Source organism: Leucopleurus acutus (genome assembly GCF_964270905.1).
Source record: "Leucopleurus acutus genome assembly, chromosome: 11".
Taxonomy (NCBI): Eukaryota; Metazoa; Chordata; class Mammalia; order Artiodactyla; family Delphinidae; genus Leucopleurus; species Leucopleurus acutus.
In genome coordinates, this window is record NC_139152.1 from 50,639,007 (window position 1) to 50,651,653 (window position 12,647).

The window sequence follows — 12,647 nt, forward strand, 5'->3', positions numbered from 1 at the left end:
TATAGTGAAAGTCAAGATATGAGAAATTATTTGACTTGTTCAGGGACACCCAGCACTAACTTATTTCAGAAAGGTTTTTAGACACTTAGTTGACACTCAGTAAATTGGAGTGAAAAACGGAACCAAAGCTCGTTATGCGTAGTATAGTGTTCTTTCTTTTATACTACACTGCCTCAGCAATTTGAGATGCGTTCTGCCAAGTGCCATATACATATACTTTCTAAGAAAACTCTGTCATCAGGTTTTATCGTGTATTGCACTCTCAACAATACACACAGTACTTATAGGAAAATAGAAATGTAATATGTGATCTCAGAGTATAAGGAAATCACAAAGTAATTGTGATACAACACTTTTTTTTTTTTTGCTGTACGCGGGCCTGTCACTGTTGTGGCCTCTCCCGCTGCGGAGCACAGGCTCCGGACGCGCAGGCTCAGCGGCCACGGCTCACGGGCCCAGCCGCTCCATGGCATGTGGGATCTTCCCGGACCGGGGCACGAACCCGTGTCCCCTGCATCGGCAGGCGGACTCTCAACCACTGCGCCACCAGGGAAGCCCAATACAACACTTTTGTTCATTCACCAAATAACATATAACTGTACTAGCTGTTCATAATAGTGATGAGGAAGGCAGAAATGTCCCTCCCCACTACAGCTTAAACTTAGTCAGATACATTAAAGATTAGCAAACAGTGTAAGAGAAGAATGGATCTATGTGTGGTCATTTGAAGTTAAAATCAATATTGAGGACATTATTAGGAAAATTATTTAAGATATATGTATATTTTTAGCATATAACTGCATAAAAAGTTGAATTGTTTTCTAATTGTTCTTGAAAAGTACACTTTCTTCTCTGGCTATTATATTGAAAATGACAAAGGTTTGAATTATTCTGAGTTGTTTTTTTAGCTTCCAAGACCTTCACATATTGAAGTATCATTTTAAATGTACTTTGTCAAATTTGGTGGTATTGATGATTCTTCACACTGATCATATATTTTTCCCTCATACCTTATTAAATATTGCAGGAAGTCTTCCAAAGTTTAAAGAAAGAAAAGGTACAAGCTTGAGGAATTTCCATATTTTGGATTTTTTTTTTTTGCCTTGTGTTTAAAGGATTGTGTTTATGTTAACTGGATAATCTGCCATTTCAATCCACTCTTTTTTGAGGTTTTATACTTTTTGCATTACAGTTGATGGAAATACCTGGGCACAAGTAATTGCCTTATACCCAACTTTAGTAGAATGCATCACCTGCTCATCTTCAGAAGTCTGCTCTGCACTTAAAGAGGCACTAGTTCCTTTTAAGGATTTCATGCAACCACCAGCATCCAAAGTTCAAAATGGAGAATCTTGACCAGCTACAATAAATCTAAAGAAGAATGATATACAAAAATGTTTGCTCCTCAGTGAATTTTCTGTGAGAAGGACGTTTCTTACTACAAATAATTCTTGGCAGCTGTTGTTAGCCTCCTTTAAATTGTACTTACCTGAGTTAAGTAATTCATATTACAAGCTTACATGTCAACAAAGGTTCCTGAATGAGTAGCAGTGCAAGCCTTTAATAAATTAAACTGATGGGAGAGATAGTTAATACTACAGCATACCTGCTACCATATCTTCAGTTGGTGATTTAAAAGTAAGCTTATGTACAGTTTGTGGTGTATGTGTTAATGATGTACTTTTTAAAAAGAAAGAAAAGATATTTCATTTTGTCAGATTTATTAGGCTGGTGTTTTTGCACCCCTTTTCTAGTACAAAATTGTACTAAAATTTTATGCAAGATGGTACTGTAACATTCCATATTGTCTATAACCAGCCTTTGTAAACAAAGGGAACTGATATACTTGTGTGTATAATAAATGGTACAGTTCTGTATAAAATAGTTGCATTTATTATTTAAATTTTTAAAATATTGATAATGTTAAATGCTTGAAACTATTTATTACTAATACAAAATTGTTTGCTTACATTTTTACTTATAATTTGCCTTCTTAAGTGGCAGATATGCTTATCGTATGATCACGCAGTTAGCTTAATGCTTATTTTAAATGTATTTACTAGTGACTATTAAACATCTGACCAGAAAGGTCATGAGAACACAGCAGCAGATAGTTTATGATTTGCTGATATTGCAACTTTGAAGTATAGGTTATTATTAAAACTTAATATATTGAGATAAATTGTAGCACTATGGCTCCATCATACCTCATTTCTTTAAATATCTTTCCCAGATTTCACTTAAGTCTGTCTCTTTTTATATTTGCTGTCTGGATTTTAAAGACTATTTTATATTTCTACTGATCTTTTTTTTTTCCCCCACTGACTAACAACATTGATCACTGTCTTTGAAATATGACCCAGGCAAGATAATCTTAGATTTCCTAAAATTTTGCAGTGAGGTTTTGTTCATTTGAGTGCTTCATTTTGTAACATATTCTCAAGAAGCAAATAACTGTGCTAACCCACAAATATAAAATATGTGTGTATTCTAAAACAATGAGAAGTGTATTTTTAGAGGTGTGAAGCATTTAGAAGTACAGTAAACCTTCTGCCATGGAGTAAAATGCTAATTTTGTTTCACTTTCCTATCTTAGTGAAGAAGAAGAGGCTCTTGAATACACTAACTTAATTATTTCTTAAAAAACTGACTGGCCTAGCTCACTGTATTTTTTCTTTAATGGATTATGATATTATATTTTTCTTAGTTAAACTTTCATAATTATTTATGTGAAGACTCAAAGATGTTTAAAAATGATTATTCGTAAGAAATTACGATGGTCTTAGTATTATTTTAGTGTTCTGGAAGGCCTTTAATTTTAATAGAATTTATAAATTTCAGCCTCTCTAGAATAAGTATAAAACTACAAGAGGATATTAAAATTGAGTAATGAATTAGATACAATGTTGAGGCTGTTGTAATTGTGTATTTATTTAATTTGCACTAGTATCTGTAAACATGTGATAAGGTTTTTTTTCGAGGGGATGTTATTTTTCTTAACACTAATTAATGAATTTCTATTTTATAATTTCACCTAAAATTAAGGTAAAATATGGCATTTCCTAGTTTCTATCTTCAGCATTTCCTTAAAGAAAGTTGTGGAAAAAAAAATTCAATCTGTGTATTTAGTTTATTTTCTGTATTTGGATATGTTAAACTGGGAATTAGAAAAATCTGCATATCACTGATAAAGTGTTGAAATTGAATAAGAAGGGTAGTGTTCCAATTCAGTAACACGTTAAAAATATTGCCATGAATTTACATGAAGTAAAAATATGTCTGTTCTTGAGAAATAACAGATCAATTGCAATCAGAATAATTATTCTCCAGTGAAAGTTAGATGTGAGTCAAGGGTATGCAGCATATATTTATATAAACTGAGTAGTTTTAGCTAACATTGTATTAGTTTTCAATACTAGGACCATGCCCTACAGAAAAAAAAAAGGCATAAATATAGTGAATTTGTAAATACCATATAGTATGGTAATCATCCCAGTCTTAGTGACAAGCAAAGTGGGCTGCCCACTTCGTGGTATAATTTGACAGGGTTTTCCTCCCAGAATATCTCCTGCCGCCCCCAAGAATCACTACTAGCAATTCATTCCCTTGAGTCAAGGCTGCATTTTCTAAAATATCCTGATCCCTGGGGAGGTTAACACATTGCCCTTGTCTTGTTGGTATAAATTGCCTTCTTTAGTTACTAGAAGAACTGGGCTGTGTGAGATTACTATTGATAGATGCTAGAAGATTCAAAAAGGAAGCTCCCAAAGCTAAGATCATTTTATAGCACATTTGAGACTATGACTGGTCCTTGAAACAGTAGTAATAATGTCCTGTGGGATACATATTATAAATACAATGAGTTTTAAGCCTCACGTAATCACCTTTTGTCCCTGACAGTACCTGTCTTATATGGATTGCAGGACAGCTGGCATATGCCAACAATTGGATTAAAGTCCTTTTCTAGCTATTTTTTCCACTAAAAAGGAGACAAACTAATTTTCAACTTGAATAACTTACTTTTTAGTTTCCTATAATGCCAAAAAGGAAAAGGTCATTTTGTAGTTTCTTATTTCGTATTTCTTTATAAAAACTAGTGTTAAGTTTTGTTAGTTTTACTGTATACTTTTGTGAGTAACATTCATTTCTGAGAAGCCTGTTAGGTGCATAAAAGTCTGGCTTAGACCCACTTTTCACTTGCTTTCATTTAAAATTTTATTAACAGCTATGTTGTTTCTTACCTATTTTTCCCCTGTGTGATTATTATTCATCTCTTGCTATATTCCTTAAATTATATTTAGTACCAGAAGGAAGAGATGAACAATTCAGCACATATATTTTCCTGTGATGAGTAACATTCACTTAATTTAATTCTGTAGCAGGCCAATAACTAGGTTGTCCTTTCTCATTGTAACCTTAGAGTATTTTGTTCATCATCACAGTTTGGTACCTCTAGTCCTAGGTAACCATTGGGCCAAAGAGTCAACTCAAGAGTATTAATGAGGTTATCATTGTTACACTGTGTTAATGAATGACAGTGTAGTTATTATATAATGACTAATATATTCTTCTCAAATGTAGAATAATTCAGACGAGCAACCAAATCCTCAAGAGTCTGCTGTAGGTGATGTGACATCTGGCTAGCCAAGGCACAGTTCTTGTGATTCACAGTACCTGTGATTGCTATAGAAATTAATCATGGAGATGTAGAAGCCTCTGAAGAATTAATCTATGTCCAGGCCGAGAATGTTGTTGATTACTTTTTTTTTTTTAATGGAAAACTACCACAAATGTAGACAAAAATGGTCTCATGAAAGCATTGCCAGCAGCCTAGTATGTTCTTTAGATTTCTACTTATCAGGTTTGGCCTTTGGGGCAGATATGCTCATCTTGTGTAAAGTACCACATTTTACTATGCTTAGTGTTGCAGGGTTGTATTTATCTACATTATTAGAGTGAATTTTGCTTTTTTTTTTTTTTTTAAACCATTTGTGAGAAGAACCAGGAGTTCGTACCGCCTGGCGTGTTACCAATTTATATACTATGGGAAAGCAGTTTTTAATGCTTCAAAATCACTTGAATTAAATTTGCTTTTAATCTCTGGTAAGTAGAGTAGTGCTTTCAGTTTGAATGAAGAGTTTTTATAGATTGGGAAAGAAAGTTATAATGTCTATCTTATATAAAAACTATTTCAGAGGATTTAGATAAATACCAATTTCTTACAAATCTAGTAATTTTGAATGTCTAACAGTGTTGGCTCTCTTTAAATAAGGAGCATGTTGTGATCCTTTTGTGAATATAAACAACTCTTAGTAATCCTGAGGAATTGTGAGGCTGTGAGAAGCTGAGGCTCTGCCTCTTCTTTAGTTTCAAGCCTGTTAACTTTTCAAAGCCTCTGTTTTCTTATCTTTAAAACAGATGATAATGAGTTACTCACTCATTCTTTAGAGAAAACAAAATAGTTTGAATTTTGAGTTGATTTGGTAATGACATTCTTGGGGTAGTTGTTTGATAAATTTATTACTGTACTATTAATTGAGATCTTTGACTATATATTTTTCTCCCCTTTTCTCCTTTTTTAAATTGTATGTTTACCTTATTTCCTTTCTTATACATTCCCCTAGTTTCTCTTTTTCTCCTCTCATTTCTCTTTCATTCTCTGCCTCTTTTCTTCCAGGTTTTCTTCTAATTTCACCTATATCTGTTAAGAAGAAACAGAGCTGTTAGTGGTAGAGCCACTGCCAATTGCCTTTCTATTAAATGAGACTCTGGAAATACCTTCTACTTTGGCCACTGTTGGTTTTTTGCAAAGGTGGAGTCCCCCTGCCATTTCAAAATAGCTGAACAAGTTAAAGTAATATGTGGCTATAGCTCCTACCGTCTTTCCGAATCTACAAGATTCGGCAGCCAGGATGCTCACAAAATGAGATTGCTATAAATATGATGAATTCAGCAGCTAAACTTGGAACAATCATGTCTTTTATGTAAATAGAGAGATCATACCACTTTTCTCAAAAGGGAGTCTTTAGACTCATTCATGAGTTTTTGGTTTTTTTGTCCTTTTGGGGGGAGGTCTTTGTTTTTGGAGGCAGATACTTTGAACTATTTTATATTTATGTTATCTAAATATTCGTTGATTTATAATATTTGCATGGTGCCTACTTTCAAGGAGGACTTAGAAGCAGCATATTGCCCATGTATTTCAGCTGTTTCTATTTTTCTGTTGAAAGCAGTATTCTTTGATAGAAGACCTGGAATGTTATAGTACTCATCTTCAAGTCTTTCTTGGGTGTATTTGGTATCCATATGGTTGATGCTTGTAATGATACAGAGGTCAGTTGAAACATTCTTAATCACACTGGGGGATTGATTCTAGCCCCTCAGAAAAAAAGAAAATTATTGTACTCTAGAATTTTGATATCATTTTCAGTTGCTGCAAATGTGGCTATATTAAATTTTATTTTAAACATTCAATAAACAGTGCCACCAGGGAAGATCTGCTAAACCATGTCACCATTGTGGGAAACTGTTGCAATATAATACCAACTGCTCCTTTCCATGAACTTTTACTAGATGGAGAAAAACTCCAAAGCTATAATATTGCAATCTTATTCTTTTTATCTAGAAAAATAAAATATTAGACTTCAGACCCAACTGTGCAAATTGCATTTGCTTTCCAGCTTTTACTACCTCTGTGTCATAATTTTAACACATAACATACAACTCCTGTCTCTTAAGGCAGTTACCATATGGTGTTTATGTCAGACTGGATATATTTATCTAATTTTGTGAGATTCTTTTTTAGTTCCCGACACAGTTCTTGAAAGTAATACTGCTGTTGTTACACTTCCTCCTTGCAATTTTTATGTTGTTGAGATGTATCAGTTATGTATTATAATCATGAAAGTCTCTTGGCTTCAAACCCAAATTTTCTTTGTGGCCTAGGATAGATTTTTCGCAAAAACTGCATAGATACGGCTGTGATTACATAGATCCTTAATTTGCTTTACAGTTACCACTCAGCATGATTCTAGGTTTTTAATTATGTTCCAGCAGTACTAGTTTTCTCAGTATAACTTAAAGTCATAACCACTTTGAGAATTTACTTTCAGATCTGATAAATTATTCATTTTTTTTCTTTCATATACTTTGTTTGCATCCTCATCCCCACGAGGTTCAACACTTCAGTGACATCCCATGTCATTGCCTCTGTTTAAAGACTTCATAAGTGATTGAAACATTTGTATGAACTTGGAAAAACTTTCATAAAATATAATAATGGAGATGTGTTTTTGAGACCTTTGTTGAAACTATTAATATATGAAATGAAGAAAAGAATATACAGTCAGAAGGACATTATGAAATATCAGCAGTTTAGAAAGAAAGATTTATAACTTAAAATTTTAGGTCAAGTAAAGAACATAATCCTCATCTGGATTAGACTCTCTTAATTATCTCTTTAGTTTTATGAGCACTCCTATTTATTTATTTATTTTTTAAATTTATTTTATTTATTTTTGACTGTGTTGGGTCTTCGTTGCTGTGTGCGGGCTTTCTCTAGTTATGGAGAGCGGGGGGCTACTCTTTGTTGCGGTGCGTGGGCTTCTCATTGCGGTGGCTTTTCTTGCTGCAGAGCATGGGCTCCAGGCTGCAGGCTTCAGTAGTTGTGGCACAGGGGCTCAGTAGTTGTGGCTTGTGGGCTCTAGAGCGCAGGCTCAGCAGTTGTGGCGCTTAGGCTTCATTGCTCTGCGGCATGTGGGATCTTCCTGCACCAGGGCTCAAACCCGTGTCCCCTGCATTGGCAGGCGGATTCTCAACCACTGCACCACCAGGGAAGCCCTCCTATTTATTTTTAATTTAGTGAGGCTAATTTTGAAACTGCCTACCTATAGCAATGACAGACCATCCCTCCACCTCTCAAAGACAAATAATTTGTTTTAAAATTTCCTTCTTGAAAACCTGGCTTGCGTAATAAATGTATTCTGAAAGATTCCTCCATAGTATTTACAGAAGTTAAGTGTAGTTATAGTAATTTTTCTAACTTCTAATTTTAATCATCATTTCTGGAGGACCTAGTATGTGTCAGCCAGGGCTTTGCCTATATTATTCCTTTTAATTCTCACAGCAGTTCCTGCAAGGAAGGTATTAATTTTACTCATTTTAGAGGAGGAAGTCAAGGTTTAGCGGGTCAAGCGACTTACTTAGAGACACATAGCTGAAGTCCCTGAATAAGCATCTCTTATTTCAAAAGCAGTTTTTTCTACACCATGCTAGATTCACGTTTTACAAAAATGATCCGCACTTCATTAAAATCCAAGCCTTACTGAAGTAAATTGAAATGCTTTTTAGACAGTTACTATTTCTATGAATAGGAATTGGGACAAAAACACTTGAACATAACTATGAAGTACTGTGAAAAAAAGATTTGTCTAATGACTGGGACCTCCAGAGCTGCACTGGGTTTTTATTTGGTCTGAGAGTTTAAAACATCTTACTGATTTGTAGTTTGTTATAAGAGGTTATATTATAACCAGTAGCTTAGTGGTTAAGAGCCCAGAGTTTGGGGCTAGACTTCCTAGATTCAAATTTCAGCACTGTTACTTACTAGATGTGTGACCTTGGGTTAATTAATCTGATTTGGCTTCCTCATCTGTAACATAGAGTTCATAGTAGTGTTTAACTCATAGAGTTGTTTATTAGGATTTTAAAAAGGAGTGTTGTGAAGAACTGTCCCAGGGCACACAGTACCTGGTGGATGTTACATAGAACAAAAATTTTGGCCCACGTCATTCAAGAAATGGTCAGAAAACCCATACCTTCTCACAAAAAGATAGTTTTTTTGTCTTTTACTGGACAACCACAGCATAGTGAGAACCTACTATTGTGTATATTCATAACTGTATCCTTGCTGTATGGACAGAAGTCACTGGGGGCTTCCAGGTGCTGATAGCTAGTTGGGTCCAAAGGATATTTGAGGGTATTTCAGGTAAAGACAAATAATGCGAGCAAGGCATATATCTGAGATATGAGGAAACAGAGAGAGTACATTTCGATGTGTTGTGTGAAACAAGGTTGATGGTAAAGGATTGAGGCCCGTTCATGAAATTCCTTGAAAGCCAAGCAGAGTAATTTAGATTTGAGGTGGCAGGAGTTTGGAGTGATTATTTTTAGGAGTATATTATGAAACTAAGGAAGATAAACTTGCAGTTATAAGCAGGATAAAGTGGAAGAGGTATAGAGTAGGGAGAGCTAAGGTAGGCTACAGCTGTTGCAATTTTTCTGCTGTGAGGTCATGGTGAAGGATTGATAAGGTGAGCATGCTCACATTAGGAAAGGAAAGGATGATTAGATTCTGGATATTATGGGTGGAGGAAAAGAAAGAGTTGATAACAGCACATTGTGTCTGGATGATGAGTACATTGGTGTCAACACTGTCAAAAACAGGTTAATTGTGGAAAGGAATCTGATACAATTAGTGTAATGACTAAATTTATTTGGAAATTTTATTGCTCTAATGTATCTGTATACTGTAGACCAAATAACTGTTTGATGACCATTTGAATATCTGGACCATTATGACAAATGACATTTGCTATGGTGGAGGATAATGTGGTCCAGTGTATAGTGAATGAGCAGTGGGGGATGACGGCCATGGCAACCCAATCATTGCTTATGGGAACAAGGTGGTGTGAATCATAAACTATTAGTGAAGTTTCTACAGACTTTGTGGTAAACATCACTGTGATGCAGTCAATTTTGTCAACTTTGTCAAGTAAGGCACTTAATTGCAAGTATGTTCAATATATACAAAAATACATATTGTTAATTGGAAGTAGTTCAGATTGGACATCGCAGGCAAACTGCCTTTAGCAGTTGCTTTAAAATGCGTACAAGCATGACATTGAGATCGGTCAGTTTGTGGGCATACCCAAGTATATTTTATTTTTATTTATTTATTTTTGCTGTACGTGGGCCTCTCACTGTTGTGGCCTCTCCCGCTGCAGAGCACAGGCTCACGGGCCCAGCCGCTCCGCGGCACGTGGGATCTTCCCGGACCGGGGCACAAACCCGTGTCCCCAGCATCGGCAGGTGGACTCTCAACCACTGCGCCACCAGGGAAGCCCCCCAAGTATATTTTAATGAATTCCCTGATGGTCCAGTGGTTACACTCTGTATTTTCACGGCCAAGGGCCTGGGTTCTATCCCTGGTCAGGCAGGGAACTAAGATCCCACAAGCCAAGTGGCACAGCCAAAAAAGCCCAAATAAACCAAGTATATTTTATTTTCTTAATTTGCATATTACAAATTTTGTTTTGAAACATGTCAGGCAGGATGCCTTTTAATTTGAAAATTTGTTCAAGAAATTGTGTCCCATCACCAATACTATATAGAATAGAAATGAAAACCCAGTGTTACGTAATCTTTAATTTGCATGAAATTCTTTGGCTGAGAGGATGTTATCAAAATTAGATTGTGCTGGTTTAAAGGAATAGAAAACGTACTTGTCCAAAAAGCACATGGATGTCCCTTGTGCGTAGTTTGGAGTCTGGACCTCAGCTCTCTGGCCTTCGTGAAGGGATCAAAGTCTCCACGCAGAGTCAGTTCCAAATCTGAACACACTCTTCAGTTCCTCCATTCCTTACTTTTGTTATGTGGTCTGGATTTTCAGGAGCGTGATGACTAACAGTATTGCCAGATTTAGCAGATAAAAATATAGGACGCCAGTTAAATTTGAAGTTCAAATAAACAATTTTTTGTGTGTGTATGGGACATACATATACTAAAAAACTATTCGTTTATCTGAAATTTGAATTTAACTAGACGCTCCATATCTTAACTGGCAACCCCTGTTTACTTTTTCTTCACAATGATTTGTTAACTTCACAGAAAGTCTCAAAATGGGAGACAAAAAGTAACTTGCCTGGCCCCGAAGCAGATGGGGCTTACGGCAGTCGGCCTTTTCCCAAACTTGGCCTTTAAAAAAAAAAAAAAAGAAAAGAAACCACCCACAAGTCCCAGGAGCCTGCGCGTTAAAGTAAGCCGCGCAGCAGCTTTCCCGCCGGTTTTCTGCGTAATGTAGCACGGCGGCCACGCCGCGGGGTGGAGCGCATGTGGCGGTGTCCTTGCCGGATGCGAAAGGAGGTGCCAGAAACTTTAAACCCCGGCCAGAAGACAACGTGTCCACTTAGACGGCGGTAAGTGCCGCCATTTTCTTTGCGGGCAAAGACTGAGAGAAGTTAGGGGCTCCTCTTTGCCCCGTAAAGCGGATTGGGGGGAATGGCCCACGGCCTCAGCACTTTGGTGACGTGGAATCGGGGTCCCCCCCTTTGGGGGCTGATTTCTAGTGACACGTCGAAGTTTTGCCAAGTCGGGGAAAAGGGACGCCGCCTCGGTCCCGGATGTAAGATGGCGGCGCGGGGGGCGGCCTGGCGGGGCGGTCACGTGGTGGGAGTAGCGCGTGAGCCTCCTTAAGTGATCTCTATGGTTCGTCCGGACTCACTGGAGCAGCGGAGCGCGAGACGGGGCGTGTGTCCGCGCTCGCCGGCTGCTGCCGCTGCCACTGCCACCCATGCCGCCGCCCGGCCCGGTTTCAGTTTTACGGGGTTTTTGTTTGTTTTATTCTCGCCTCCTGCAGAGGTGCACGAGATTTCCCCGAAGGGTGCTGGGGAGCCGGTGGCCTGGGGACTTCTGGGCTGTGCCGTGGTTTCTGGTTGCGGCGCCGGAGTCGGTGTTGCCTGTGCGGGAAGCGCTCCGGCGTTCTCCCGGGCGGAGAGCCGGCCTCGCGCGGGTGTAGGGAGCGCGGCAACGGTGGGGGCCCAGCCGCCGCCCAGCCCCCACCGCAGGGAGGGGAGCGGGCGGCACAGCCCGGAGACGTGGCGGGAGCGCGACGGGCGAAGCGCGGGAGCGCTGCTTGCTGCCTCTCGGGGACCGTCCAGGTCCCGTAGGCGTCTGCTGTGCTTTTGCCGCCCATTTCATGCTTTCGAGTGGCCCGGGGGACGGCGTCCCCTCGGGGCGGCGGAGGGAGCGGGTGCCTCCGCTAGGACCCCTCCGCACCTTTTCTCTTTCCAGAGCTGTCGGTTACGTAGAGGACGCCGGCCCGGCCTCCCCCGGGCGCCGGCGCCGCTGTGATGCCCGGAGCTCCCGGGGCACGCCTGGTGCGGCCGAGCGGCTCGGCGCTGGGCGGGGTCTTGCGGGCGCGGCGGGGAAGGGCAGGGGCGCCGGGCCGACGTCGGCGGCTGAGGATGGACGAAGGAGCGCCGGAGTCGCTTCGCTCGCCTCAGCGTGGTCCGGTGCCTCCCTGACACCATGGCCCTGGCTGAGGTAGTAGTTTGTGCTGTTGGTCGGGTTGTGACATTGCCCGCTGTGGAGATAACTGCGCAAGCTACTGCCTTGCTAGTGCTGGTGATGCTCAGCGCCGCGGAGGACAATGGCTGGGAATCCCCTTTGTTTTCCGGGGCGCGGGGGCAGCCCGCCGAGCCCCGGCAGGGCCGGCCACCACGGAAACCGTTAGTTGTACATTTTCCCGGAGGGAGGAAGGGACTGCGGGGAGAGGGGTGGACGGGGACTTTTGTAAAGCTGGGGAAGACCTAAGTCTTTGGATTCGCTATTTGCTCGAAAAGGAAGGAATGCAATTGTGAGAGAGATTG

At 39.5% G+C, this 12,647-nt stretch overlaps 1 protein-coding gene and 1 long non-coding RNA gene across 4 annotated transcripts in view; both read left to right on the plus strand.

The window, feature by feature from the left end:
- Nucleotides 1–3,141, plus strand: part of MON2 (MON2 homolog, regulator of endosome-to-Golgi trafficking) — a 124,061-nt gene extending 120,920 nt beyond the window's left edge. For all 3 annotated transcript variants that reach the window (XM_082849674.1, XM_082849675.1, XM_082849673.1), the window contains one exon: nt 1,193–3,141. In XM_082849674.1, the coding sequence (XP_082705800.1) occupies nt 1,193–1,356 (164 nt within the window). In that variant the 3' untranslated portion in view covers nt 1,357–3,141. The remainder of the gene's footprint in view (nt 1–1,192) is intronic.
- A 7,630-nt stretch (nt 3,142–10,771) lies between these two features.
- Nucleotides 10,772–12,647, plus strand: part of LOC309968422 — a 69,585-nt gene continuing 67,709 nt past the window's right edge. Inside the window, exon 1 of the long non-coding RNA XR_014326572.1 lies at nt 10,772–11,195. This is a non-coding gene — a long non-coding RNA (uncharacterized lncRNA). The remainder of the gene's footprint in view (nt 11,196–12,647) is intronic.